The 25,217-nt window shown below is 45.4% G+C and overlaps 1 protein-coding gene across 1 annotated transcript; it reads right to left on the bottom strand.

Moving 5' to 3' along the window:
• Positions 1-8,712: 8,712 nt before the first annotated feature.
• JUND (JunD proto-oncogene, AP-1 transcription factor subunit) lies at positions 8,713-10,125 on the bottom strand. Its single transcript, XM_007445390.4, has one exon. It carries the CDS (start codon positions 9,890-9,892, stop codon positions 8,873-8,875), a length of 1,020 nt encoding a protein of 339 aa, XP_007445452.4. The 5' UTR covers positions 9,893-10,125; the 3' UTR covers positions 8,713-8,872.
• Positions 10,126-25,217: the final 15,092 nt, after the last annotated feature.

Genomic DNA, 25,217 nt, shown 5'->3' with positions numbered 1-25,217 from the left:
CCACATCTTGGAGGGATTAAATTCCATACATTAATTGCACCTGGTGAGAAGAGGGACTTTCTTTTACAGGTCCTGAATCAATGATCATCCATTTTATATTTCTCTCTGTCCACTTTCTCAATGCTGTAGCTAATTATATAAGCCTATGTTATTTATGACCCTTATACAGTAGCTCAGTCATGGCTTACTGATTAAATCGCTATTGGCAGGGTCCATACAGCATACTAAACCATGCAGCATTGTTGACAGATCACAATGGGTTCAAACTGTAGAGTAAACCATGAACAAACAAGCCACATTTTACATGAATCCAAGTGATACCTTCCTTTCAAATCAAAAGTCCCAAAGCATTAGCTGTTCCTTATATAAAATCTATTCCAGTTCTTATCCCATTCTCTTGATAATCTGGAATTTTTCTTCCCTTTTTCCATCTCCATAATATCAGCATGTGCCCACACCCACATGTTTGTGTCTTCTCCATGGGTTTTGGGTGAACTGAAATGGCCAACCCTTGCCACTTCCAATCTCCATGTGTAAACTTTCATCCAGCTTCTGAAATTACTTTTTAAGTGAAAGTTGGAAAGTCCAAAAGAGCAAATGTCACCTAATACACTTCTATGGCTGTCAATGCAGCACCCGAGGGCACCAGTGCCCATAAATACTTCTTGGCATCTATCAGGTTCCGTATCCTACCTTTTTATATTTTGGGGAAAAAAATCAATTTAAAAAATAGGAAGCTGGCATGCTGCAACGACCTCCATCTTCTTCTCTGTCTCTAAGAACGCCTCTATGAATAAAGTTTAGTCCCATAAGATTTCTTAGAGAATAAAAAAAAAATGGGCAGTTGCAGTGTCAGGCTTTGTTTGGAAGCCTTTTCAGAAAGACAAAAATCAGCCAGGACATGGAGGAGCCTCCTGTTCTTGTCAGCTGGGGCTTGGTGTTTGGTGACAGCCCCATAGCAGCCATTGGGATGGGCAACCCTGTACTCCACCCTCTCCCCCTGCACAGCCTGTGCCCCAAATTCCACATGGGCTGGCCAGCTCTCCCCCTACCCCACCCCCGTGTCCTCCATCATACCTAGGATGGGTTTACCCAGGGGTCTGATCTTCCAAGCTCTTTCACTTGATCTTTTTCCACCCAAAGAGGAGATATTCTGCTCAGTGATTTAAAATACATCTCAAGCTTCTTAGCAGCAAAAAAGAATTCCTTTGTTTGGCTTGCATTCCCCTCCCTCCCCCTGCCTTGCTTTTGGCCAACATCCACAAAATCTGTTTCCTCCTTGCCCCCCTCCTCAAGAAATTGGCAGAGAGTCTCCATCTGGTTTTGCTTTAAGTCTTGGCCTGGGCAGACTAAGGCCACACCTTCTTTGTTAATACCCAGTGAAGGCAAGGAACCCAATGGTGGGGTTGCACCCTCTATGCCTGGGGCAGGATTCCAGATGTCCCCCTCCGACAGTCTCCATATACACATTTGAAAAAGGGCACCCCTTTTTCTCCTTACAGATTTTGTCTATGGCAATATTGTGATTATCCACAAGGTAGATGGGCTTGACTCAGACAAGGGAGTGAACAGTTGTAAGTTACACATAGCTGGTGAAATTACAGCAGGTAGATGAAGTTGTGTACCTTGACTGTTTACTAAAGATGGGAAATGGAGAAATTTTAAGATGTGCAAATGTAAATAGAAAGGTAATGGGCAATGTATGGTCTGTTCCTAGGAATGGCTGGGTATAAGAACATGGTGCCACCCACTTTGATATATGGAGCTGAGAGATTTGGGTATGTCAGGAGAAAGTTGTATGCTGTGGGAATCGGGCTCTTAAGAAGTGTACGTGATAAAGCAGAAAGAGTCTGGAGCTAGAAGGAACATGAATTGAATACAAAAGTGAATAGCCAGAATTAAAGAAGTAAGGTGAGGTAGTTTGGTCATGGCTAGAGAATGAATGAAGATCACGTTGCAGAATAAGTGTATGAAGGAAGAGTGAATAGCTGGATGGACTAGAGGCAATCCTCAGAAAGAGGGAGGGGACAGGTTTATAAAGAACAAATGGAGCAATTTATCTATTGCTATGTGGTGGAAACAAGGTTGGTTTGCAAAAATAGAAAGTTATGGAGAGGTACAGTAAACCAGTGTTTCTCAACCTTGGGAACTTGAAGAGATGTGGACTTCAAGTCCCAGAATTCCCCATGCTGGCTAGGGAATTCTGGGAGTTGAAGTCCACACATCTTCAAGTTCCCAAGGTTGAGAAACACTGCTCTTTAGGATAAACTGATATGGTAAATTCAATCCCTTGTGGGCTTTGTGTTCACAGCCCCCTGAATCACATTTTAGCCTACCAAGTTGTGTGAATCCATGCAGTTAGTTTGATTCAGTGTGTCATGTGAACTCAAAACATTGAATTAATTCACTAACTGCAGAGTACTTTAACCAACTATGCCCATTTCTAGAAGTCAGATGATCACGTGCCCGGCCATGGCATTCTTAAATTAATCCACATCTGGAAGAAGGAAATGTGCTGTGTGATGTATCTGTCCTTGAGCAATATGCAGAAACTGGTTCAAAGGTTGCGGGCAGCTCCTTGGCTCCTTTTACACTACTGCTAAAATGGCTGTATTGGTATTTCTCTACACTTGGTTTTAGGAAAGATTGCCTTTTTAAGTGAAAACACCGAACAATTTTGAATAGAAAACTTGTTCTGGCAAACGACATGTGAACAACTGATTCCTCTGCTTGAAGTCCATGCTTTAATAATACATACCTTTGTATAAATAGTTAATGCACCTGAGCAGCTTTGGATGAACTTTTTTTCTCCTAGTACATCTTAAAATACTTCCTGCTTTCTTCCCGTGAACACTGTTTAACTGACCTCAATCCCTACCAGTTCATATTAACCCAATTTGTAAAGTTTGCCTGACACATTGACCCATAAGCCAGCCATATCAGCTAGGTTCACCTAGCATGCACACTAAAAAATGTCTGGATAGCTCATCCGGTTGTGTTACACAAACCCAACCTGGGATCTTACAAAGAATGGAAACAGTTTTGACTTTTAACTGCTGGATTGTGTAATTCCAAATATGGGGACCCACCATCATTCACTTTCCTCCTTCTTTCCAAGAAGCATTAGAGAATCTTTGGCACAAGCAACCATTCCTGTATTTAAGCTCCCAACTGTTGATATATAGATCAGGAGTGTACCAAGTTGTTCCACGGTCACATGGGCTCATTCCCAAAACCTTCAGTGCAACAAAAGCTCATCCAGATATTGCTATCAAACTGTAATTTTCAACTGACCAAAGGCAAAATTAATAAATGCATGAGGAACAAGCATATTAACTGCATTCATTAGCTTAAATTCAATCTCTTTCTCGCTCCGCCCACTTCTCTGGAGGTGGGTCTGTGGTGTGTCACTTAAAATTAAAATGAAGCCCTTGAACATCTCAGAAAGATTAGGTGTGCTCGTAAGCCTTCCAAGCCCTCTTATCTAGAAATGAAACTTGGCTAAAAAAAGAATGGCTTAAACATGTTTTTTCCTCCCAGCTTTTCTGACTAAGTTCTTGAGAATTTCTAGCGCCTGCTACGATCTGCTATTTTGTCAGTCGCTCTAATAGAGGAATTGACTTGATGAGAGCTTGGGAGTTTAGTCGCGGTCAGATGGACTCCGTTGGGTTTTCATGCCATCAGGTTGAAACAGACAAAGTATCTTTCAAGGCTTCCTCTGTGGCCCTTAAGAGGTTACTGTATTGTATCAATCTTGTCTTTCATTCTTTTGCCTTTGAAATCTGCATATTGTTATTACTGAATTTGAGGGTTTCTTTTTTGTTTTTTCGGCAAGCCACGTTGGAGAACTTGGGGTCAGAAAAACAGCCTAGAAAGGTTAGTTAAATTACATGAGCATAAGGAAGAAAATCCTGCCATCAACTTTACATTCTGAAAGAGAAAGTCAAGGGATGGGGTCAAAAACAGGAAGAGGTTGAAGGTAATTTCCCCCTCTGCTAGAATGTCTCCAACGATTCAGAGAGCAGATCTGTAAAGCTATTCAAAGCATTTCGAAAAACTGAGATCCCATCTGTTTTTTTACCATATTTTACTCCTTTGGTTTTAGGGAAGAGAGAATGCCTCTTTTAAGTTAGCATCACAAAGTTGGAAGGGGCCACTTGGCCTTGGAGTCCAACCTGGTAACAGCCTAACAGCCCCACACAGCCAGCTGTAGGACAACCGAACGTCAACAACAAAAGGAATAAAATTGGCATTGAAAAGATTGTTTTGGTACAAAACCACAGGCAAGCTTAAGACAATAATTCAATCAAGGCACTTCTATCACTGGCAGCTTTGGTTCCTCCAGCTTCCAAATGTTGTTGGATTGCAGCTCCCTGCCAGGATAGGTTACGTAATTTCTTAAGAATTTAAGACACAACATCCACCTAGTTCAACATTCTGGGCCCTTATTTCTTAAAAACCTCTCCCTGTGTTCATGCAACACGCTTGCCATGGTTTATGGAATTAGCATTAAGCAATAGCCTGAATTGTAAACCAAACATATGCGCCAAGTTTGCACAATGCATTTCAGTTGAAATATTGTTGGCTGGCTATATGTAGTTCACAGTATTGAGCACACGCAGCTAAATTCTTCTAGCGAATCTCCCTTTTTTGGGGGTGGGGGGGGCCTAACTTGCTACATCCTTGAAGCATACTACCCTTGGTTGTCTGTGTGCTCTTGCTTAGTTGTCCAGCTGTGTGTGAAGAGCAAGCAGAGGATATATTTTTGTGGGGGAGGCAGGGGGAGTTCCCAACATGGCAAAGTATGAATAAATAACTCTCAAGCATTGAACAACAAAGGCCCTTAAATTTAAACAGTGAATAGCTGGGCAAGATTTTAAGTATCTTCCAGGCTCCTGAACTGATCAGTGTGCTTGTGAAAGAGAATGAATGCCCTTAAAATAGTCCACACTGGTTGCAAAATTGAAAGTTGGGTCTTCATGGAAATGTTGTCCAAAATGCTCCAGGCAGGTCATGTACACGTCTGGATAGGGTTAAAAGAGACACGAAGCTGGAGCAGGTTCAGAGAAGAGCTATCGAATAAGGAATGTGGAAACCAAGCCCTCGGAGGTATGGTTAAAAGAGCTGGACATATTTATTTTCCAAGAGAGGCCTACCAGGAGATATAATGGTCTATAAATATCTAGAAGGTTGTCAAGCGCAAGAGGGGGAAGGCAGACCTGTTCTCTGCTGAAACCGAAGGCAGGATAAGGACCAGTAAGTTGGAGCTAAAAGGATGGAGGTTCAGGCTGAACATCATGAAGAATTTCTTGAGAATGAGAGCTGATGAACTCCCCACTCTTGGAGGTTTTTGAACCAGTGCCGGGTGGTCCCTTAATAGAGGTGGTTTAATAGATTCCTGCACTATTAAGAGGCTGGTCTACATGAGTAATAAGGTCCCTTCAACATCTGAAGTGGGTGCTCTTTCTTTCCATCGCCCTATGTTGACAAAAGGACCAGTAATTTGATTTGCAGCACTGGGGGTGGCTGGTAGCCTAAGGATGCTCTCTCCACTTTTTAGTTTGCATTGTAGTTTTAATTTTTAGCTTAATTTTAACCTTTTGTAGCTTTTCTCTCTCTCTCTCTCTCTCTCTCACACACACACACACACACACACACATATATATATATATATATATATATATATATATATGGATTTTATAGTTTATTTGTACCACCACCCAGAGTCACTTGGATAGTAAGATGGGTGGCATATATAAATTTGAAAAATAAACAAACATATCAATTCTAAAGAACAGGATTACAAATTTAAAACTGCATAGGATGCTTATGCAGTTATCTCCCTTTTTTACTAAATTAGCCCATTTTCTGAGTTTCTACCACACACTGAACCAATAGAGGCTGAGTCAAAACAACAACCTACCTTAAAGGTGGCTGATTTGCAGGTCAGTGGGTTGTGTTAACACAGCTACTCAATAGCCCCAGCCTTTAAAGTCAAACACCAACACAACTTTAAACCTCTCTTAAAATTTGGAGTTAAATTTCAAAAAAAGTTCTTCAAAAATCTAAGATTCTGCAATCCATAAATCTACACACTTGAGTTATCTACAGGAGAAATGTTCTTCTCAAGATCTCTGTAGGGCAAAAAAAATCCCTCCCCCAACTTTATGGAATGTGCCCCAAGGCTCACTTGGTAAACAACCATTCTGGCATGAGACAGAACCCTACTTGCTAATTTTAACTTTTTCCACTATTGTTTTTAGACATCTGCATCTGGACTTCAACTCCCAGAATCGCCCCAACAGCATGCTAGCTGGGGAATTCTGGGAATTGAAGTCCAGACATCAAGTTGCCACAGTTAAGAAACACAGCTCTATAGGATTGTTGTAGTTTTCCAAATACATTGTTATTAGCATGTTGTTTAAAGGACAAGGTTGACTGGAACTAATAGCTTAAAAAAAATGTTAGTTTGGCCCAGATTGCTGGGGAAGCTTCCATGGAGACAGTTATCATGCACTTTTTATTGTAGCTTCTCATTGTGAATGGGAAAAAGATTCAGGGAAAGCACCCCTTCGTAGAAGGCATCTGAAAAGTCTTCCAATGCAGAAATTCCCAGCACCAGATTTGACCATCAACAGATGGAGTTGTTCAACTTAGAAAAAGATGAAGAAATATCATTGAAGTTTAGGAAGTTATATCTGATAAATAAAGAACAGGGATAAGTTTTTCTGTCTCCCATAATACAACAACTAGAGGCCACTCAATGAAACTGACTAGCAGATTTAAAACTGAGGCAAGGAAATATTTATTCACACAGCACACAGTTGAGCTGTAGAATATGCTACCAAAAATACGGTGTCAGCCGCTACTTCAGATGACTTCAAAAGGGGACAGGAATATCAATGGCTCTTAGCAATGATGTCTGGCTGCTCCTCCAAGCACAGACGACCACCTCTCCATGCCAAGTGCACGGAAGCAAGAGTGGGAAAAGGCCGCCTTGATCTTTTACTTGTGGTCTTCCTAAAAGCATCTGATGCACCACATGAGACCGAATGCTGGCTAGATGGGCCTATGCCTGACCCAGCAGGGCTATTCTCAGATTCTCTCCCAATGTTTTAACTATAAATATCTTTCAGAAATAGGCAAAAAGGTTTATTAATAGCTGTTTCTCAGAACAGGTCATAAAACCTCCCTTTACAGTAGCAGTTCTCTGACAAGTTGATGCTGAAGACCCGCAATTTCAACTGTTTCAGCTATTGCTAACACAGAACTGATGGAATCACATGAGTTCTCTTCTAATGAATACAGCAGGGCTAGGGAACTTGGAATACAACTCCTTACTGTAAATTACCTTCAGCCATATTGGCTGAAGCTGATAAAGAACTGAAATTCAGCCACATCTGGTGAGCCACTAATTTCTCCACTACAAGGATATAAAAAAAAAAAAATCCAAATTAAACAAAATAGTATCTCTCCAATTTCATTTTGGAAAGCCATTTACACAAGCAGAGAATATACAAATGGGGAAGTGGTGGCCCTCCAGACATTGCTGAATTAAAGCACTCAGCTTCCCTGACTGGCCCTGCTGGTGGGATTCTAGGAGTTAGAGTTCAACATCATCGTGAGAGCTAATGCTGCTGTTTTGGCTTAAAGGTACCATATCCTGCTAAAAATTCTGGGAAATTTAACTTTCCTTTGACATCATTTCAACAGTTAACCTCTCATACCTCTCCAATGTTTTCAAACATTATTAGAAGCTAAAGCTACTCAGAACTAACTTAGAAGCGAGTAACTTGGGGTGATGGGCGTGTGCCTAAAAAAGGCTGGAAGTGACCAACACAAAGTAGCCATGTCCCCCCCAACCCCTGTATCCTCCAGAGAGGTTGGGGCTACTAATCCCAGAATTCCTAGTCCACTAGAAATTCTTGTTGTGATAACATCAGTCCAAGCTGAAAAAACCTGCCCTAAATGCAGCTCCCTGTTCCTAGGACAAGGCACCAGAGGGCGCTCACAACACACCTTTTGGGGACCAGCTGCCTCGCCTTTAAAGCAGGGAGTAAGAGCCTAAAGTGAACCCCACCCCCCCACCCCCAAAAAACAGTCAAGACTTTTTTTTTTCATCGCCTGCACAGGATTTTACTGCACTGTGGAATGTGATGATATATCAAGGGAGGGAAGGAAAAAAAAAAAAAAAGGACATTAAGAATCCCTCTCTTCAAAACAAGAGTTGAGCAGGATCCAATATTAACATAAATATGGTAGGGAGACAAGGAAATAGTGCCATGGGAGGAGGAAAGAGAATGAAGCCTGTCTGGGCAAAGTTCAGTCCAAAGTCTACGGCAAATCCCAAGGACTGAGATCAGTGGTGAGCTGGGGAGGAGCCAGACGGCTCTCCGACGCCTCCACCTCTGAGATCCTGTCGCTTTAAAAAAAGTTCCGTAAAGGAAGGGTATCCAGAGTTCAAAGGCACAGACTAGAGATGCCCCGCCCCCTTTGAGACCCCGATTCTTTCTTCCCTTTGCGGCCCGCGAAGTCCTAATAGCGACGCCGCGTCCATATGCCGTCGCGCCCCAGCTTTGGAGGGCCATGCAAAGGCTCCCCGCGCGCCCTTTCCCGCTCCCTCGACTCGCAGCAAGCTTTTGTCCCAAACGAGAGGGGGGGGGCGGGGGGCGCCGGGGCACGCTCCTCGAAGCGGCAGTTCGCGGGTTGCACTTTGCGGTGGGAGGAGAGGGGCGCGGGCGCTCCCCGCGCTTCTCCTCGGCTCGCAGAGCGCGCCTGCCGAGGGTGGGGCCCCTCTGGCGGGTCGTCGAGGCGTGTCGGCGGGGCCTCGGTCCCAGAGCAGCGAGCGGGCTCTTTCCCGCCCAGGGGCCCTTCAGTAGGCCGGGACCTGGTGGGGCTGCTGCTGCTGCTGCTGCGGCAGGAGCTGGCAGCCGCTGTTGACGTGGCTGAGCACTTTCTGCTTGAGCTGCGCCACCTGCTCCCGGAGGAGGTTGGCCGTCGAGGCCAGCTCGGTGTTCTGGCTCTTGAGGCTCTTGACTTTCTCCTCCAGGCGGGAGATGCGCTCCAGCTTCCGCCGCCGGCACTTGGAGGCCGCGATGCGGTTGCGCAGCCGCTTGCGCTCTGCCTTGATGCGCTCCTGCGTGTCCATGTCGATGGGCGACAGCGGCGGGCTCTCGCCGAAGCTCGCCACCTCGGGCACGATCTGCGGCTCGTCCTTCAGAGGCGGGGGCGGCTGCAGCCGAGGGTGCGCCTGGTAAGCCCCCTCGGACGAGTAGCCGGCCGCGCCGGGGAACGTGCTCAGGTTGGCGTACACCGGCGGCTCGGTGGGCGGCGGCGGCGGGGCCAGGCTGGCTGCCGGCGGCAGCTCCCCGCCGACCGGGCCGGCGCTTCCCAGCTGGTTCTGGTTGTGCAGGTCCTCCAAGGCCTTCACGAAGCCGGCAGCAAACTCCTGCTCGTCGGGGGCGCCGCCGCCGCCGCCGCCGCCTTTGGGAAAGTGGAACTGGGTGCCGCCGCTGGTCGGCGTCGTCGTCACCAGGCCGTTCGACTGGATGATCAGGCGCTCCAGCTCCGGCGAGGCCAGCTTGAGGAGGCCCAGATCCGGGGAAGCCAGCAGCGCCTGGCCCTCCCCTGGCGGCGGCGGCGGCGGCTGCTGCTGCTGCTGCTGCGCGGAAGGGGCACTGGCGGCGTGACCGGAGGGCGCCTTCAGGCCAGACACCACCTGATCGCTCAGGGCCAAGGCCAGGCCGTCTTTTTTCATCATGGTGCCGTCGAGGAGAGGCTGGAGGAGGCCGCCGCCGCCGCCGCCGCTGCTGCTGCTGCTGCGAGAGGAAGGCGCTGTCGCCGCTGCTGCCAGAGCAATCAATACATCGTCATGGTAGAAAGGTATTTCCATCCTCTTCCCCCCCGCAGGCTGCGGAGGGGGGGTAGCCACCTATGGTCGCCCCAGCGGAGCGCTCGGGAATCTGGGACAGGGGAGGGTCCCCAGCTGCGCGCCCGACGTGAGAGGAGGAGCGTCGGGCTTCTTCCCGGGCAGCGCTTTGTTAGACGCCGCGGCCGCCCCCGCAAAGCCACCGAGCGCAGAGCCCCTCCGCGTTTCTTCCGCGCGCGTTCAAGACGCTCGCCTTCCTCTGGGAGGTCACTTTATACCTTCCGCCGGCCCGATGATCTCACCGTACCCGCCTCCCATTGGCTGGAGATGACGTCTGGAGAAGCTGTTTTGCATGAAGGGCGGAGCCTATGTGGAACTACGGCCCCTCCCCCCACACACACTTTCTCTTCTCTCTCTCTCTCTCTCTCTCTCTCAGCAGGCCCGTCTCCGAGGCGACCGGCTTCGTAAACGGCATACAACAGCGCGCGGCCTCTCGGGCTGATGTCATCGTGAGGCCGGCCACGCACGCGGGGCTTGCTGCGAGGTGGGGGAAGGAGGAGGAGCTTGTGGAATGCTTCTGCTTCTCCGCCCCCCCTCCCCCGTTGGAAAGTTAAATTTGCATGCCCGATGCAGATCAGCTTATTTGCAGCTGCATGAGCAGGGGAAGAGAAAGGAAAGAAAAGAAATTCCCTGCCCCGAGGGGCTTGCAAACCGAAACTCTAACCGCAGGAAATAGAAAACAGTAACCGTCAGAGGCGTCAGAGGCATAGTCTCTCCGATGGGATGTTTGAACTGCTGACATTTATTCATATAATGGGTGCTGATTCTCCCCTTGTTGGGGTTTTATGCCTTATAACTCCTTACCTGGGAAGTTCTGATCTTTTTTATGTACAGTGGCTATCAGATCAGTAGGATTCAGTCTCCTTGAATGTAGCTAAATTTTGTTATACTACCTGTAAAATTAGGCAGACTTTGATGGTCCACCAATGAACCCACCACTGATTGCAATATTTTATCCTGTTTTGTTTTTAATTTACTTTTAATGTGGTTCTGTTTGCAATTCTGGTCAGTGACAATAATAAAAACTTACTTTCTTTCACAGCGAGTAGCCAGGAGTGTACTGGCTGGAGAAATGTGGAATATACATTTGCGAAACAAAATAACAAGAAGGAAGAGGGGGAAATGTCTGGGGCATGAGAGGAAGGATGTTACAGGTCAAGGGGCACCCAGGATGGATGTGGGTTAAGGCCATAGGGCAGTGTTTCTCAACCTTGGCATCTTTAAGATGGGTGGACTTCAACTCCCAGAATTCCCCAGCCATCCAATCTTCCTCCTCCTGGGTTCTCATGAGATAATATTTATAAGCCAGTTTGATTCATATGGACTCTGGGTGACATACAATAGTGCAATATACAATAAAACTCACAGCTATTTAAATAGTAAAATTAGCAGGTGCGTCAGTGGAGGAGGGGTCAGAAACAGTCAACATGGCAGCCTTGACCACCATATTGACATTTTTGATGTCCCAAGGATGGTTGTCCAAACCAAACTAAGAGCCAAAAGTCTGCCAGAATAGTACAAATTTAAGTTGGTTCTTGAAAACTAGGTGGGCTGGTGGTCCCCGTGCTTCTGGAGCACCAGAGCATAAATGCCCCATGAACCTCACGAGAAACAGATGTCTGTTTTATAGCTCCTAAGGGTCAATAGGATTCACACATACAGCAGATCCTAAGACAAGAGTTCCCAACCTTTTAGGGTTGGTCACACTGGGAATTTTGAGAATTTTGACAAAATGGCTGATAGGTTTGCTTGTTCACAAAATGGTTCCCACAGTAGCCATGGACTGACTGAGGTACTAGATCTGGATTACAATAATCTGGACATCTCCTAGATGGCAACTGAAAGCACCTAGCGGCTGCCCAGAGTTTTTTTTAGTCTTACATTATTCACTGCCCTTCAAGATGCCAGACTTCCCCTTATCTTTTTCTGGTCAAAGAAGACAAAGCACCTGCCATTTTCTTAGAATGTGCACAGTGCCCAGAAACATCCTTAAAGATAAAGGTACCTCTTATGGCTGGTACTTTTCTTTATGACAAGCCGTTCGTTAGATTAAAAGAATTTTAACTTAAGGCAGAAATAGAAACCCTGGGAAAACCAAGAATTCTCCTTGGCGCAGATACATATTCCACATTTTCAGCATATGTACTTCTCAGGCTAGCCAACAATAAGTATAAACACTTAATGATGGGTCAGTTTTAAACTGAAAAAAATCAGCAGCTCCACAATAGAGGAGTCGCATGGAGAATCCAGCCAATCTTCCCCACGCCTGAGGGGCTGAGCCTTCCTGGCCTCCTATTAGGGCCAGGAGTATAGAGGGAGGGGTCCCCTTGGGAGGCCTTGAATGATGTGGGGTGGGGGTGGGGAGACGAGGGTTAATCCAGAGCAGATGTGAGGACTTGGCCAAGATCCCATTTTTTTGCAATTTGAGCCAAAGCCATTAGCCCTCCTGCGCTATGAATTCATTAGGCAAAAGCACAGAAAAGCAAATAGCATTGGTACAATTAGTTCCACACAATGGAGAAGCTCTCTCCTTTGCTCCTTCTCTGGGGTGTGGAAGAAGATGGCTTCTGCTGGATTTTAGCCCGTGGGTAAATGGTGGGAATCACCCCCTTGGTCTGACGTATGAGGCAGTTGCTCCCAGTTCTGCTTTGAGTAAATATATGGTGCTGGGTGGGTTAATAGAGTTGTCTAATGTCAGGCTGCTTTTTTATTTTCCTAGAACTTCAGGTCTCCTGGGGAGCAGTAGAAAACTTTAAAGCCTACAACCTTTAAAACAGTCCCCAAAGAGAGATGTGAATCACTCACACTCAACTGTCAGCAGAAATAAGGAATTTAAAATGCCATTTGTCCAAAGAGCTAAGTGCACTGACGTTCATGGAAATTTGCGGGCCAACTGAGAATTGGAATCCAACACATCTTCGTTACATGGGAGAAGACCTGTCAGTTTTGTGGGGGAGGTATTGAATGTTTCTTGAGCAGGGGAACAGATCATGGTAAAAGGTTTAGAACATATTGCATGATTCAGAGAACATGGCTTAGGGAGATGTTTATTGCCCTTTTTCAAAACAGTGGAATTTAGGTCACCAACTTAAATTGGCAGAAAACTCAGAGCAGAAAACAAGGTATACTTTTCCCTTACATTGCATCATTAATTCATGGAATTCAGTGCTACAAGATATGTTGAAGACTTCCAGCTCAGATAGCTTGATAAAGTATTGGATGAATGGGGAGTCTTACTTTTGGTCTTTCGGGGAAGGATTTGCCTGGCTAAAATGAGAACCAGGCTGCTAAAATGAGTAGCAGGTGCCCCAAATTCTCATAAGTAGTGACAAGATCTACTCAAAGTCTATTTCTCCCAAAACCACCATCACTGCATGCTGGCTGGGGAATTCTGGGAGTTGAAGCCCACACATCTTAAAGTTGTCAAGTTTAAAAATATTGGCGTAGACAGTACTGTACTTCTGGGGTTTAAAATGCAGGTAAATTGGCATTGCTGAAGCAGATGCCCCTCAATTTTATCCTTTAGGTTTGAATCAGTCCAATATACCCATAAGCCTGACTCTGTATCTCCTACCCTCTTCTTCCTTGGTCCTACACCTATTGAAGACCAAGAAAATGTGACTTTGGCAGGAAGGAAGAAATGGTAAAGTTTCTCTTCTCTCTGTAGCAACGCAATCGCTGTCAAGCTGCCCCAAACCTAAGCTGCATTCAGGCTTAACAGTAAGTCTCCAAAGGTTTTCTAGGGCTGCCTTAAGTTAAACCAAGGAATTTGCTAAGTTTCAGTCTGGCATTATGACATCTGACCAAGGTACGACTGCCAGGTTATCAGCAGATGGTTGGAAAGCAGCAGAATGATACAACAGGGTAGGAAGCCTTTTAGTAGTTGGAAGCTTTACTAAATTGGATGAAGAGAGGCAATGATGCAAAATGGGCATATTTTTGCTGTTTTATTTTGAAATCTATTTTTTTGTTGTTTAAACTACTAATAGAATTTACACTGTTTTTAACACATTTGTGGTCACAGAATAGCAAGAAACAGTGTCAGTGAAATTTAGTGCATGGTTTAAAGGGGAAGCAGGGCTGTAAAGAGGGACTTCACTGCTGTTTCCAGCAGATCAGGTTTTGTTTTTTCAGAATTGGCATTGATCTTATTCAACTCATCAGAAACCTTCCAAAGCATTATTTGGGATTGCCCGCTAGAGCTGGTTTTTGTATTCTTGGGAACTAGAAACTTAACTTTTAAATGAAAGCTGAAATTTTCTGCCTAGACTGCACCTGGTTAAAGACAGATCTAGAAATATTTTCAAGCATACAGTCCTTCATTTTAAAGGCATCCAAGTGAAATAGTTTAATGCCACTTCTTTTTTGGTGTTGAATTCCACAAACTAGGAAGACTGTTCTTTAGTCTGTCTTAATTGGCCAGACTTGTTTCCTAGACAAGGACAGAAGCGGTCTTTGTAGGCCCATTTGATGCTAACTCCACCCTTCTGGACCATCTGCTCCCTTTGGCTCCAGAAGATGTGTGGCTAAGACAAAGAAAGGCCAGAAGCACATGGAGAAGTGGCATTTGGTGGATTTGGGAGCAGGGGGGTTAGACCCAGCTGCCCATATGGAATTGATTATGAAGACATCCCGGACCGTTTGTCTTTGTCTTTGTCCCGAGACAAAGAGGAGTGGTCTCTAGCACCATGGACAGTCTTGCTGAGAACAACGGTTTTCACAGGCTTGCTTATCTTGAAAGAAATTGGAGTGTGCATTAAGAAAGCTTCTGCTTCTGTTTTGGGGTGCTTTGGGTATCTTTTTGAGTACTTCTTCCAAACCAACCTAAAGCTGGAGGGATGACCAATAAAATACAGCATGCTGAATATTGTCTTCTGCCCTCTCCATCCTTTTGGACAGTTTCACTGAGAATGTTTCTGGAGGATCTGCTTAGATGCGAAATTGTGTTTCTGTAATTAGGTGGCATCTGGAGAACCTCTGGCTTCAGGAAATTCATTCTGCCCCCCACACCCCCAGGAGAAGCTGCATTTCCCCCAAACTCAGACCACATGTTCTTCTCAGTGGGGAAAATGTGATCTTTTCCCCCTACACAGGAACAGTGGCAGTTATGTCCGCGTGCAGGCATGTGTATTAGAGTGGGTGAGCAGGAGCACAAACACCCCAAGAGATCACCCTTTGCTTGGCAGGCACAAGTTCCTATGCTCACCTCCGATGCAGATGGTTAAAAGCATCTCATGTAGAAGATGGGAAGTGCTGCCTGAAGGGCTAAGCAATCTCTGCCAGTCAGAACAAACAGTTCTGGACAAGATAAACTAGTGGTTGGATTTGCAATAAAATAATTTCATATGTGCCCACAGTAGCATAGTGTTGCAGGAAACTTACTGGCTAATGCTCAATGCAGCCTTTAAAAAAGAGCCAATCTGCTTGCTTCAGACAATGTGCTAAAGAATGGGGGGGAGGTGTAAGGGGGCATTGTGCATGTGACATTGTGGGTAGGACCAGACATCTGTGCCATGTTTTCTGTTGGCTTAGGACATTATATGAGTCAATGCATTGTAACTTGTAAATCACAGTTTATGGCTTAGTATCTTATGTGAAGCAAGCCCCTTGTGGATTATTTAATACACCATGGTTAAAACACACACACAATCTCTTGGGTTACTGTGCTGCTTCAACAGGCTGCTGAAAGACAAGAGGGCATAGAGTTGCTTATGGAAGCCACAGTGTTTCTCACTGCCCTTCCTTGGCCACTGAATAATTCCCCCATCCGTTGGTTGGCGTAGGTTGCCAAGTCACAGGCCTGCTAAAGTGCAAGTGAGACCAATCATGTCCCCTTTTATTGCCATTTGCTCATAGCCATCTGTGAACTGATTGATGCCAAGTTCCACAATTTCTTTTCACTGGGTGATCTTCTGCTTTCTAACAGGCACCAAACCGAAAGTTAGGGTAGGTCTCTGGAGGCATTTGGTGCCTGACATTTTGCCTCTTCCACAGCTGTCAAAGCTACCAGACCCCACCCAGAGACAACCACCTCTCCAAATTGCAGCTTCAGTGGCTAAGAAATAATGATTTGCGTAAGGGAAAGAACTAAATGAAAAGCAAAGCCAGCTGTGGCATAGCAGGTTTCTCGCTGGCTTGGCAGGAGTGTACACTGCCAGCTTGGTTTCTTGTACTGGGAGGAGTGAAAGGGCTTGGCCTGTGGGCGGAGGGTACCGCTCTTCCCTCCCCCACTGAGGTCAGGCTCCAGCAGGGCCTCTCTGCCAAAAGGATCCTGCACCCTGATTATGTTTAACTCTTTGCCAGCTGAAACCCCTGCTCTGGGGCAGGCAGGAGAAAGTTAATTAAGCACACTACAGCTTTTGGTCAGTAATGCAGGGGGAAGAAAACAACAGTGTTTGCACAACATGTTTACCCATGTTTAGCTGAATCATGGTTTACTCAACCTATTGTGTGGGTTTGCACAACTGACTACCATAAATGGATCGCACGTGGCGAGTTCAGTGTTATGGGCTTGTTGGCAGCTCACTGGCTATGTTCACAAAACACCCTGAACCTCATGCTGAATCATAAATGAACCTCGTGGGCTGATTTTGCACAACACAGATGAACTAGTTTGTGGCTTAAGTAGTACTGTATATAGACAGTGTGCTACGGATTATCCAACCACATTTTAACCCAGTGTTTCTCAAACCTGGCAGCTTTAAGACATGTGAACTCCAACTCCCAGAATTCCCGAGTCAGCATGCTGGCTAGGGAATTCTGGGAGTTGAAGTCCACATGTCTTAAAGTTGCCAAGTTTCAGAAACACTGTTTAGCTGGTAGTGCCAAGTCAACCCTTTTGTTTATGGTTCAGTGTGCTGTGCAAAGCCAGAACATTGGGTTAATTGTGTGAACCACGACTCAGTTAACCAGGAGAAAACATATTATGTGAACTTAACCACGCTTATTGCAGGGTTGCAGCAATACAACTCGGGAGACCAAGAGGTCCGGAGTTAGCAGCCTACATTCGCACGTTGCATTAGTGGTTTTGCTCTATGACACGCATGAGAACCCAAACACGATAGCACGCATGGAGTCAAGCTTGCTACAACTCTGGACAAAACGGATCCATATGCTAAATTTCTCCATCTGAGGATCCTGGGACCATTAAAAATATTCGGTGAGGGGGAAGTTCACAATGTGTCCCCCCCTTCCGCTTTAACAGGTGCCCGTGACTTTAAAAGCTGAGCGCCGTTCAACAAAGGCCGCTCTTTAGTTTCACCGGGGGCATCTTAACAAGGAAGGCGGCGACAAAGACGTTTCTTCCATCGCTGCTGATCTACGCTGGGCTGGAGAGAGAAAGTGGAAGCCTTTACGCAAATCCCGCGGCTGCGAAGGAGCCGAAGAGCAGAGGACGTCGAGAGACGAAACGCAGCTGCCGCCAGGCTCCGCTGCGTGAAACGCAGGCCAGGAAGAGGTTAATGCAACCTGGCACGTCACAGGCCGGGGAGGGGGCGGCGGCGGCTGGGTCGCGTCACTGGTGACGTCAGAGCCCGGGACTGAACGGGAGGGGGCCGGTGGAGCGTGCACCGCCCTACGGATGTGTTTTGCTGGCTGGCTTGTTCGTGCGTTTAAAGTTGGGGGGGGTGTTCAAGCGAGGAACGCCAAGGGCTGTACTTCGCTTGGAAGGGCTACGGTCTGATGTTACATATTTCCATTATCTTTTCATTGCCCACCCATCCAATTCCCACAACCCGGTAAGGAATCAGCAATATTTATTTGCGCAGGGCTGGATTGCAGCCCATGACATGGGTGGCAGACTGCAAAGGCTCTTGCCGCAGTGCATTTCTCAGTTTTCGAAGGGCCCCGTGAGACCGCTCTTGTTTTGGCTGCAGCCGAATTAAATAACGCAGCTGCAGCGCCTCTCCGGAAGTTGCCCTTTCGAATTTGGAAACAGGCCTGCATTTTTCCTGTTTGACTGAAGGGCGGTGGCAGAGGCTTTCTGCAAGCCGACCAGCGCTGTTTACGCGCTTGCACGACAGTTTGAACGACAAGCGACCATGTTCGGCCTTCCGTGTTTTGCAAAACACAACTCACCCAACTAGCGTGAACCTAGAAAAAAAGGCCTCGGGGTTTCTGTAGTGGCACCATGCTGTGGGCCACACACCCTTTTGGGACATCGTCCCCTGAGGTCAGATTGGCCCTGACTATATTGACCTTCTGGAAGGACCTGAAGACGTGGCTTTGTCATCTGGCCTGGGGATTGGGCAGTGGTGATGCGGAGTCTGCAGAATGACTATACCCTTAACGAGATTGATCATACACTCCTGCAGGTTATGTTTTGTACTGTTTTCATGGGTTTTTAAATGATTTTTTTTTTGTTTTTTTCTTCTTGTGTTTGCGAGCTACCCAGAGTCATGTATGTGAGATGGGCGGCTATGTAAATTAAACAAAAGGGGACATGTTTTGGGTCTGCTCTAAATTGGTAGTACTTTTAGCAATGTCTCAGTGTTACTGATACTTATCAGGCGAACTTTAAGACCGAAGTGAAACAGGATTTCTTGTAGATAGGCAGTTTGGTGATCTTCAGTGAATCCTATAAAGTAGGTGCTGTTCCAAAGGAGAGAGTGGAAGGCCGGTGGTCCCCTGGAGATCTTCCATTCTTGCACCTCCATGCTAAAAAAAGCTTTGATCGCTGAATTTCTTAAAAATTAGAATTGGAGCAGATTAACAAGAACAGTTCCAATTCTGGACATGATCATAAAGGCTTCAAGGCATGCTTCTGTTTGCCGTCCAGGGGTAGATAGCCTGAAACCCCCATACTGCACAAAGATACCTGCAAAACTGAAAACATTGAAAATCACAGGCAGGATTTCTGATAATTTTGAGGAAGGAAATACACAGAAATGAGCATAACCCCTAAACTGGACCTAGCCCTGCCAGCTGAACCATATTTTACTGAATTCATCCAGTTGCTTGGCTTCGCTCAGTGCGGCGAACTAGAAACAGAGCATTGGCACAATGCAGGCTGATGTTTATGACAAGCGTACCCAGAGTTAACTTATCCATGGTTTAAAGTAAAATTAACCCAGGTTGTGTGACATGCTGAATATAAGCTAGCCACATGGGCTGGTTCACACAAGATGCTAGACTGGCCAGTTTGTAGCTCAGTGTGTCCTCTGCAGCCCTGACCTGCCCAAATGTTACATGTGTAGGCACACACAGAGACAACATTGTTGCTTTTTCTCCAGAGGAGGCCATATGGATGCTCCTGAGCTGCTGCTTTGAATCCCTGCTAGCCGGCAGGCATGTCGCTGTGGGAAAAGGGTGGATGTGAGATCATATCGCAGCAGGCAGGCCAACCGGCGGGTGGGCGGCCTCAGCAGCTGGCTTTAATCCGAGGCAGCACACACCCAGAGTTAAAGCATGGAAAATCTATGGCGCCTGCTTGCCTTCCAAAGGAGATGGAAAACAGGCACCAGCTCACAGAACTTTGTTTCACGGCTCCTCTGGGGAATCACATCAGTTGTGAATGCAGCAGACTTGCATCGGGGAGTTGTTGAAAGAATGTTTCCTCCGCACTAAGGGTGTTCATCTCTAGGAGGAGTTCTAAGGAAAGGTGGAATTCTTACGTCTGAGTCCCCAAATCAGTGCTGTGAAAGGCAGGAGTGTTACTAGGCTTCAGGGAAGGCGAGGACAGCTCATACAACTGTGTTTTTATCAGCAATACTCTGGACTAGTGGCCTCCTAGTCTCAGAACTGAATGACTGGTTGGATTTACACATTGAGCAAAGCCTTAAAGTGATTTTGTTTGATTTTAGTTTAATTAATTAAATTAGATTTATATGGCCGCCCATCTCAAATACATGACTAATAATGTTAAAATGTACAGCTTATAAAATATTGCTTAAATGTAGTGGCTGAACCCTTCTACAGTATAAGATCCCTGAAGTCTTGAGAAGAACCTTGGAGTTTTGTGATCTCCAAGTTCCAATATATTTAATTATATACATATATATATATAAACAAGCAGTCATTTATGTCCCTTGCTTGTGAAAACAATCTTGAGAAAAGAGAATGCTGTAGTCATACATGGAAGATTCTTGGTCCAGGGGTGGAGATTACTGTGGGGTGCCAGATGTTGTCTCAGCAGCCCTAATCAACATTGAGCAATGGTAAGGGATGCTCAGAATTATAGCTCAACATCTGGGCAAGATATTCTCTCCCCAGAATTGGACTGGACAAAGTGGGGCTAAGCCTTTATTCCCTCATTTTATATACCAGCCAGAGCTAAGAATTTATCTTAGGCACACCTTCAGTGCACAGGTTATGTGTATCCTGCTTACTACACTTTGCTGAATAAACCACAGTTAGGTTGCATTTAGACCGTACTAAGCTACAAACCAGTTTATAAAGTCTTGGTGATGTGTAAGGGCAGCCAGTGTGTGGAGTGGATTTAGTCCACGTTGATGGACTAGATCAGTGTTTCTTAACTTCAACAACTTTAAGATGGGTGGACTTCAACTCCCAGAATTCCCCAGCCAGCATGGCTGGCTGGGGAATTCTGAGGGTTGAAGTTCACCAAGTTGTTGAAGTTGAGAAACACTGGACTAGATGATCTTTGTAGTCCCTTCCAACATATGATCCTGGGGTAGATTTGTCAATTTTATTTGAAAGGATGCGTGGAAGAGTTGGAGCAGACCTGTAAGAAGTGTGCCATAATGATTCTAATTTGCAGAGGGAGGCATAAGTCAAAGATGAAGGCCATAATCCCTTAACAGGTTGTGAGACTGTCAAAAGCTTGGGTGGGGCACATCATCCCTAAAAACCTGCAGGTCTTCTTTGCTCCAGGAAACAAAGTCTTTCCCCCATCTTTCCATTGCAAAGGGGGATGGTGAAAGATAGATGGGTCCAACAGAACTCTATGGAGTATTTTTCCACACGTAGACCTATAGAGAATAAGGAGTTATGGACACAGGCGAGACTGACCCATTTAGAGCAAGGAACTCCCAAGTCCTAAACAAAGCCTTCCCAGGCTCCACCCTTGTTCTGGAGAAAACACCAGCTACCCCATAATTAGAGGGCTAAGACAGGTTTTGTGGCTGGACAGACAGGTTCAGACTTTCCATGTGATGCGAAGCAGTCCCCCATCCCCCACAAAATCTATCTGTACTGGTGTTTATCTAGCAAGTAGAAGATACCATTTCCTTGCCCTCCCAACCTAGAAATGTCCCATGTACGAGTCTTGTAATGGTGTGGCTAGAGGTCATTTACGCGTGCTTAGTTGCATCTTACAGAAACTGAAGCAGAAAGTTTGGACAGCTTCTTTAAGGCAACTTCTAAAGTTTGTGTGCTGCTTGTCAACATTACCAGTTTTCCGCTCCTTCCTTTGCCCGTGTGGCATTCTGTTCATGTTTTATTCTTGACATAAGATTGGTTAGGATCCTACAGTATTATGCGGACCTTGTGTTTTTCATCCCTTAACAGATTTACTTTTGTCTGGTAAAGAAAGATAAAATTGAAGGAACACAAGGAAGTTAGAAATGCAAAATGACCCTGTTGGAGCCCTGTAAACGTTCCATGAATATGCAGGATAAATGCACACCAAAACTTAATCAAGTACCACTTGCAATCTTTGAGAGTTCAGATGTTTGCGATTCTTCTGTATCATCATAGTCTGCTGGTGAGCTTTGTGGAAACACAATGCTGAGATAGCTTGAACCAGAGGCAGCAATTAAACCTTTGTGACTTGTGCACACACACAGCTCATTTTGGAGGCTTGGGGGGGCAACCGCTGTTATATAAACGTGACCCTCCTTTTAATGTGGGGACCCCCCCCCCGATTAAAGCATTCAGACTCCAAATGGATGGGAGTGTTCCAGCCCTTTACATTGCCTCTTGATGCAAGTTTTCAAGGAGCCCCTCTCAATGGCAGATTCTCACCCAGCCTTGGGCCTCCTTTTGCACATGTTGCACCAGCCCCCTCCCTCTCTCCCAGTGGAGGTTGTTAAATAAGAAACAGCTTCCAGGGCCTTTAATCTGTTGCAGGCCTCTCTGCTGGAAGGTTGCCAGGGATGAGAACAGTTGAGTTCTGCACTGGGAGGGAGAGGCGGCTAGCCCTACTTCAGTCAGAACTCTAGTTTTAATTGCACAAGCACCTGGCAATTAAAATTCAGGCATTCCCACCTCACCCCCCCCCAATCTTGGCAGTAAGTGGTAGTGGTGTCTAAGGCAACCAGGTTCTGCTGAAGCCACAGTGGCACCTTGGGATCAAGCATTGCTGTGATGATTTGGGAATCCAGAATTTTGTAGTGAGTTTTATACACACAGACACAAAATTCTAACACAATATGAGCACAGTACTATATAGGGGTTTGTACTTTAGAAGACAGTACCTTAACACACACAAAAGAAATCTGGATAATAAGCCAATTATGAACATTTTTATTTTTAAAAGTTTCAAAAAGTTACCCAAAGCAAGTATTTCCAATTCACAATCATTATCATGTATTTTTTCTTAAAGAGTTTCCTGTTGGGTTATCAGAGCAAAATCCTGTGCTTTCCTCAAGACCTTACTGTATTTTATGGGTGTTAGGTTGCTTCTCATGAATTTGATAACACAAATAAAATATGCAACATTTTAAAGTCTGATACTAAATTGATTTAATGGTAAGGAAAAAAAAAAAGCAGATGAACTGGGTAATCAGCTCTTGCAGACAAATACTCTGGGTCAGAAAACATGAGAGCTAGAAACTTGGTAATGGGTTAAATATTTGCACGGCTTCTCCCAAAGACCTTTAAACAGCACATGACAGCATACATCAGGGCCACACCCACTGCACTTTAGAACTAAAAGGGCCATTTTAAAAATGCTGCGTTTAAATTTTGGGGTGGGGAGGCAAATAGTTGCAAAGAAAAACAACAGTTCAGAAATTCATGTTTTCCCCTTTCTCTTTTATTTAAGAGATTTTCACCCCAACCTTCAAAACTTTCTAGAGCAGTTTAGTTTTAAATAAAACTTCTACTGTATTCCCCATACATCGTTGCACTAATATGCTGGTCAATACAATGGCCATTAAAGACACCACTACTGTGTGAACTCCAAAGGCAAACCTATGCACATAACCTTTTTCCCCCCAAAACACAGGGGGATGCCATTTCATTTATATCATTGCCTTTCAGACCTGATACTCCCTCCAGTTCAGTACCAGCCCTAAAAGTCATTGCAGCCTTGTATTTAGCTGACATTTTGCCAACTACTGCACTATACTTAGAACTGGGTAGAAAAGAGCTGGGTGTGCTCTTAGTCATCCCTTTGATTTGCAGAGATGCCACCAATTTTTTTTCTTTTCTTTTTTTTTTTAAGATGCACACATTCAAGGTTTAAGGAGAGCACAGCATGATGAACTGACATGGGAGGGCTGTTCAGGAAATAGATGTTTGGAGGGGTTCATCAGGAGCTCGACCTCTGTTACTTGTGCTCAGTCACTCAGCTATCTGACTGGGCTGGGGGTTCTCAATAAATCCTTCTGGGGCAATTAAATCGAGTTTTTGGATTGGCAAGACAGAAATGCATACTTGACTAGTTCTTCAACCTTTTCCTGATGTAAAAACTTTTTTTTTTTTAATTGAGTTGTTAGAGCTCTGCTCTCCCCATCACAATTACAAACTGGCAAGAATTGTTGGCTTCACACCAGTCCAGACATGCTGTCCCCTATTGTTCAACCTACTTGGATGATTCAGTAAAACTAAAAAAACTTACTCACAAAACAAGGACAGCTCAATTTATGCTTTAATTCGGTTATTTTCAAGTGTGGCTCTGATAAAATGCCAGCAAGAACCAGCATTTTACCACTGGTTCCCTTTTTAGGACAAATCCTTTTGCTTGTGTTCCTTCAAGTATTCTTAATTTGTCTCCTCTGGCTTCAAGGACTGCAGGAGAAAATGGAGACTACTCTGCTGAATACTGAAGGAAATATATGATTTTGGCTCTGTACTCACTGCTGTAAACAGGATTTGGAAAATAGAGGGTGCTAGGAAAAAAATCCAGCTCTACTCGACATTTATCTTAATTAAATAAAGCCTCCATGGCTAAAGGCACTTTGCATCTGAACACCAGTTGCTGGAGTTTCACCAAAGGAAGTTCCTAAAAGTATTTTTCAGGAACTTAATAGATGCATCTGGTTTGACGAGTGACAAACAGAAGATGCTTGAAGTGGCCAAGCAAGGCTTCTTCCCAGGTGAAGATGGCCTGGAGAACATCTGTTCCTTGATCCAGGTGGGTGGCCTCTGTGTACAGCAGCTTCCACCTGCTGCTTTTGCGGGCATCTTATCAAGACCGGCAAAGCTCTGTCCAGGCTGAGCAGGTGTCAAGAGCAATGGCAGAGCCATCTCTTCTGCTGTATTCCAGGGTGTGCTGTTCTACATATACTCTCTTTCAAACTCTGGCAGTTTCCTTGGAGCACAGCCTGAAGGCTTTTAGGCTGTGGTGGCTGACCACAATGCATCAGGAAAGGAAGAACAACATTAATAAAAATAAAAGAGGGAGGGAAGGATCGAGACATGATTATTTTTAGCTCCTTAACGCAGGCTTCAAACTATTTGTACAGCTTCTCCTCGTGTGCAGCTATTCTAGACTCAGACCTGGGGAGGAGTGAGTGAGTCACCACACAGCTGAGCCAATGCAATGCTGCAAAAGCAAGTCTGAAGAAAGTGCTCTTTGGCGCTCAGGGGAAGCACCTGCCCCCAAAACAAAGGCCAACTGTCTGTTCACAAGAGTCATGGAAAGAGCAACAGAGAAGGATAAGAGGAGGTTTTCCTTGATGGTCATACCCTGTGCAGTCTGCTTACAGGAGAGAGACTGTGGTCTGCCTGCAGCCCCATTGCCTTACACACAGAAACAATGCATTCCTGATTAAGAGGACAGTAACAAGTGGTAACACCAGATTCAGGATGGAGAAGAATGAAGCTTTCTGGAATGACTACTTGTATTTGCCCTGAACAAAAAAATCACATATTAACTTTCATAGCAAATAGACTCCCAGATGACATGAACCCTGTCTTTCCCATCTGTAAGAAAAGGGGCAGTCTACTTTCCTACTAAACAAAAAGAGGGCCTCAAAAACAAGACAGTATTCACTTGAGTTTCAAAGGTAGAAAGCAAAACAAGGCCTGTGCAAGAGAAAAAGATGCTACATGCAAGAGAAGAAAGCTGGCACATGCCAGAAAAGGGGAGGTTGCCTATTCTTGAGTGTGATTACTATCTCTGGAGAAGAGTTTTCCAGTGCCCCTTATTAATATTCACCACCCA

The sequence above is a fragment of the Python bivittatus genome, unplaced genomic scaffold (genome assembly GCF_059951505.1).
Source record: "Python bivittatus isolate LINGU-HERP-01145 unplaced genomic scaffold, Pbiv_v1 ctg000580_np1212, whole genome shotgun sequence".
NCBI lineage: Eukaryota > Metazoa > Chordata > Lepidosauria > Squamata > Pythonidae > Python > Python bivittatus.
This window is presented reverse-complemented; position numbering and strand designations above follow the sequence as displayed.

Coding starts and splice junctions, on each gene's coding strand:
- JUND (XM_007445390.4), bottom strand. CDS start 9,892: ATGGAAATACCTTTCTACCATGACGATGTATTGATTGCTCTGGCAGCA.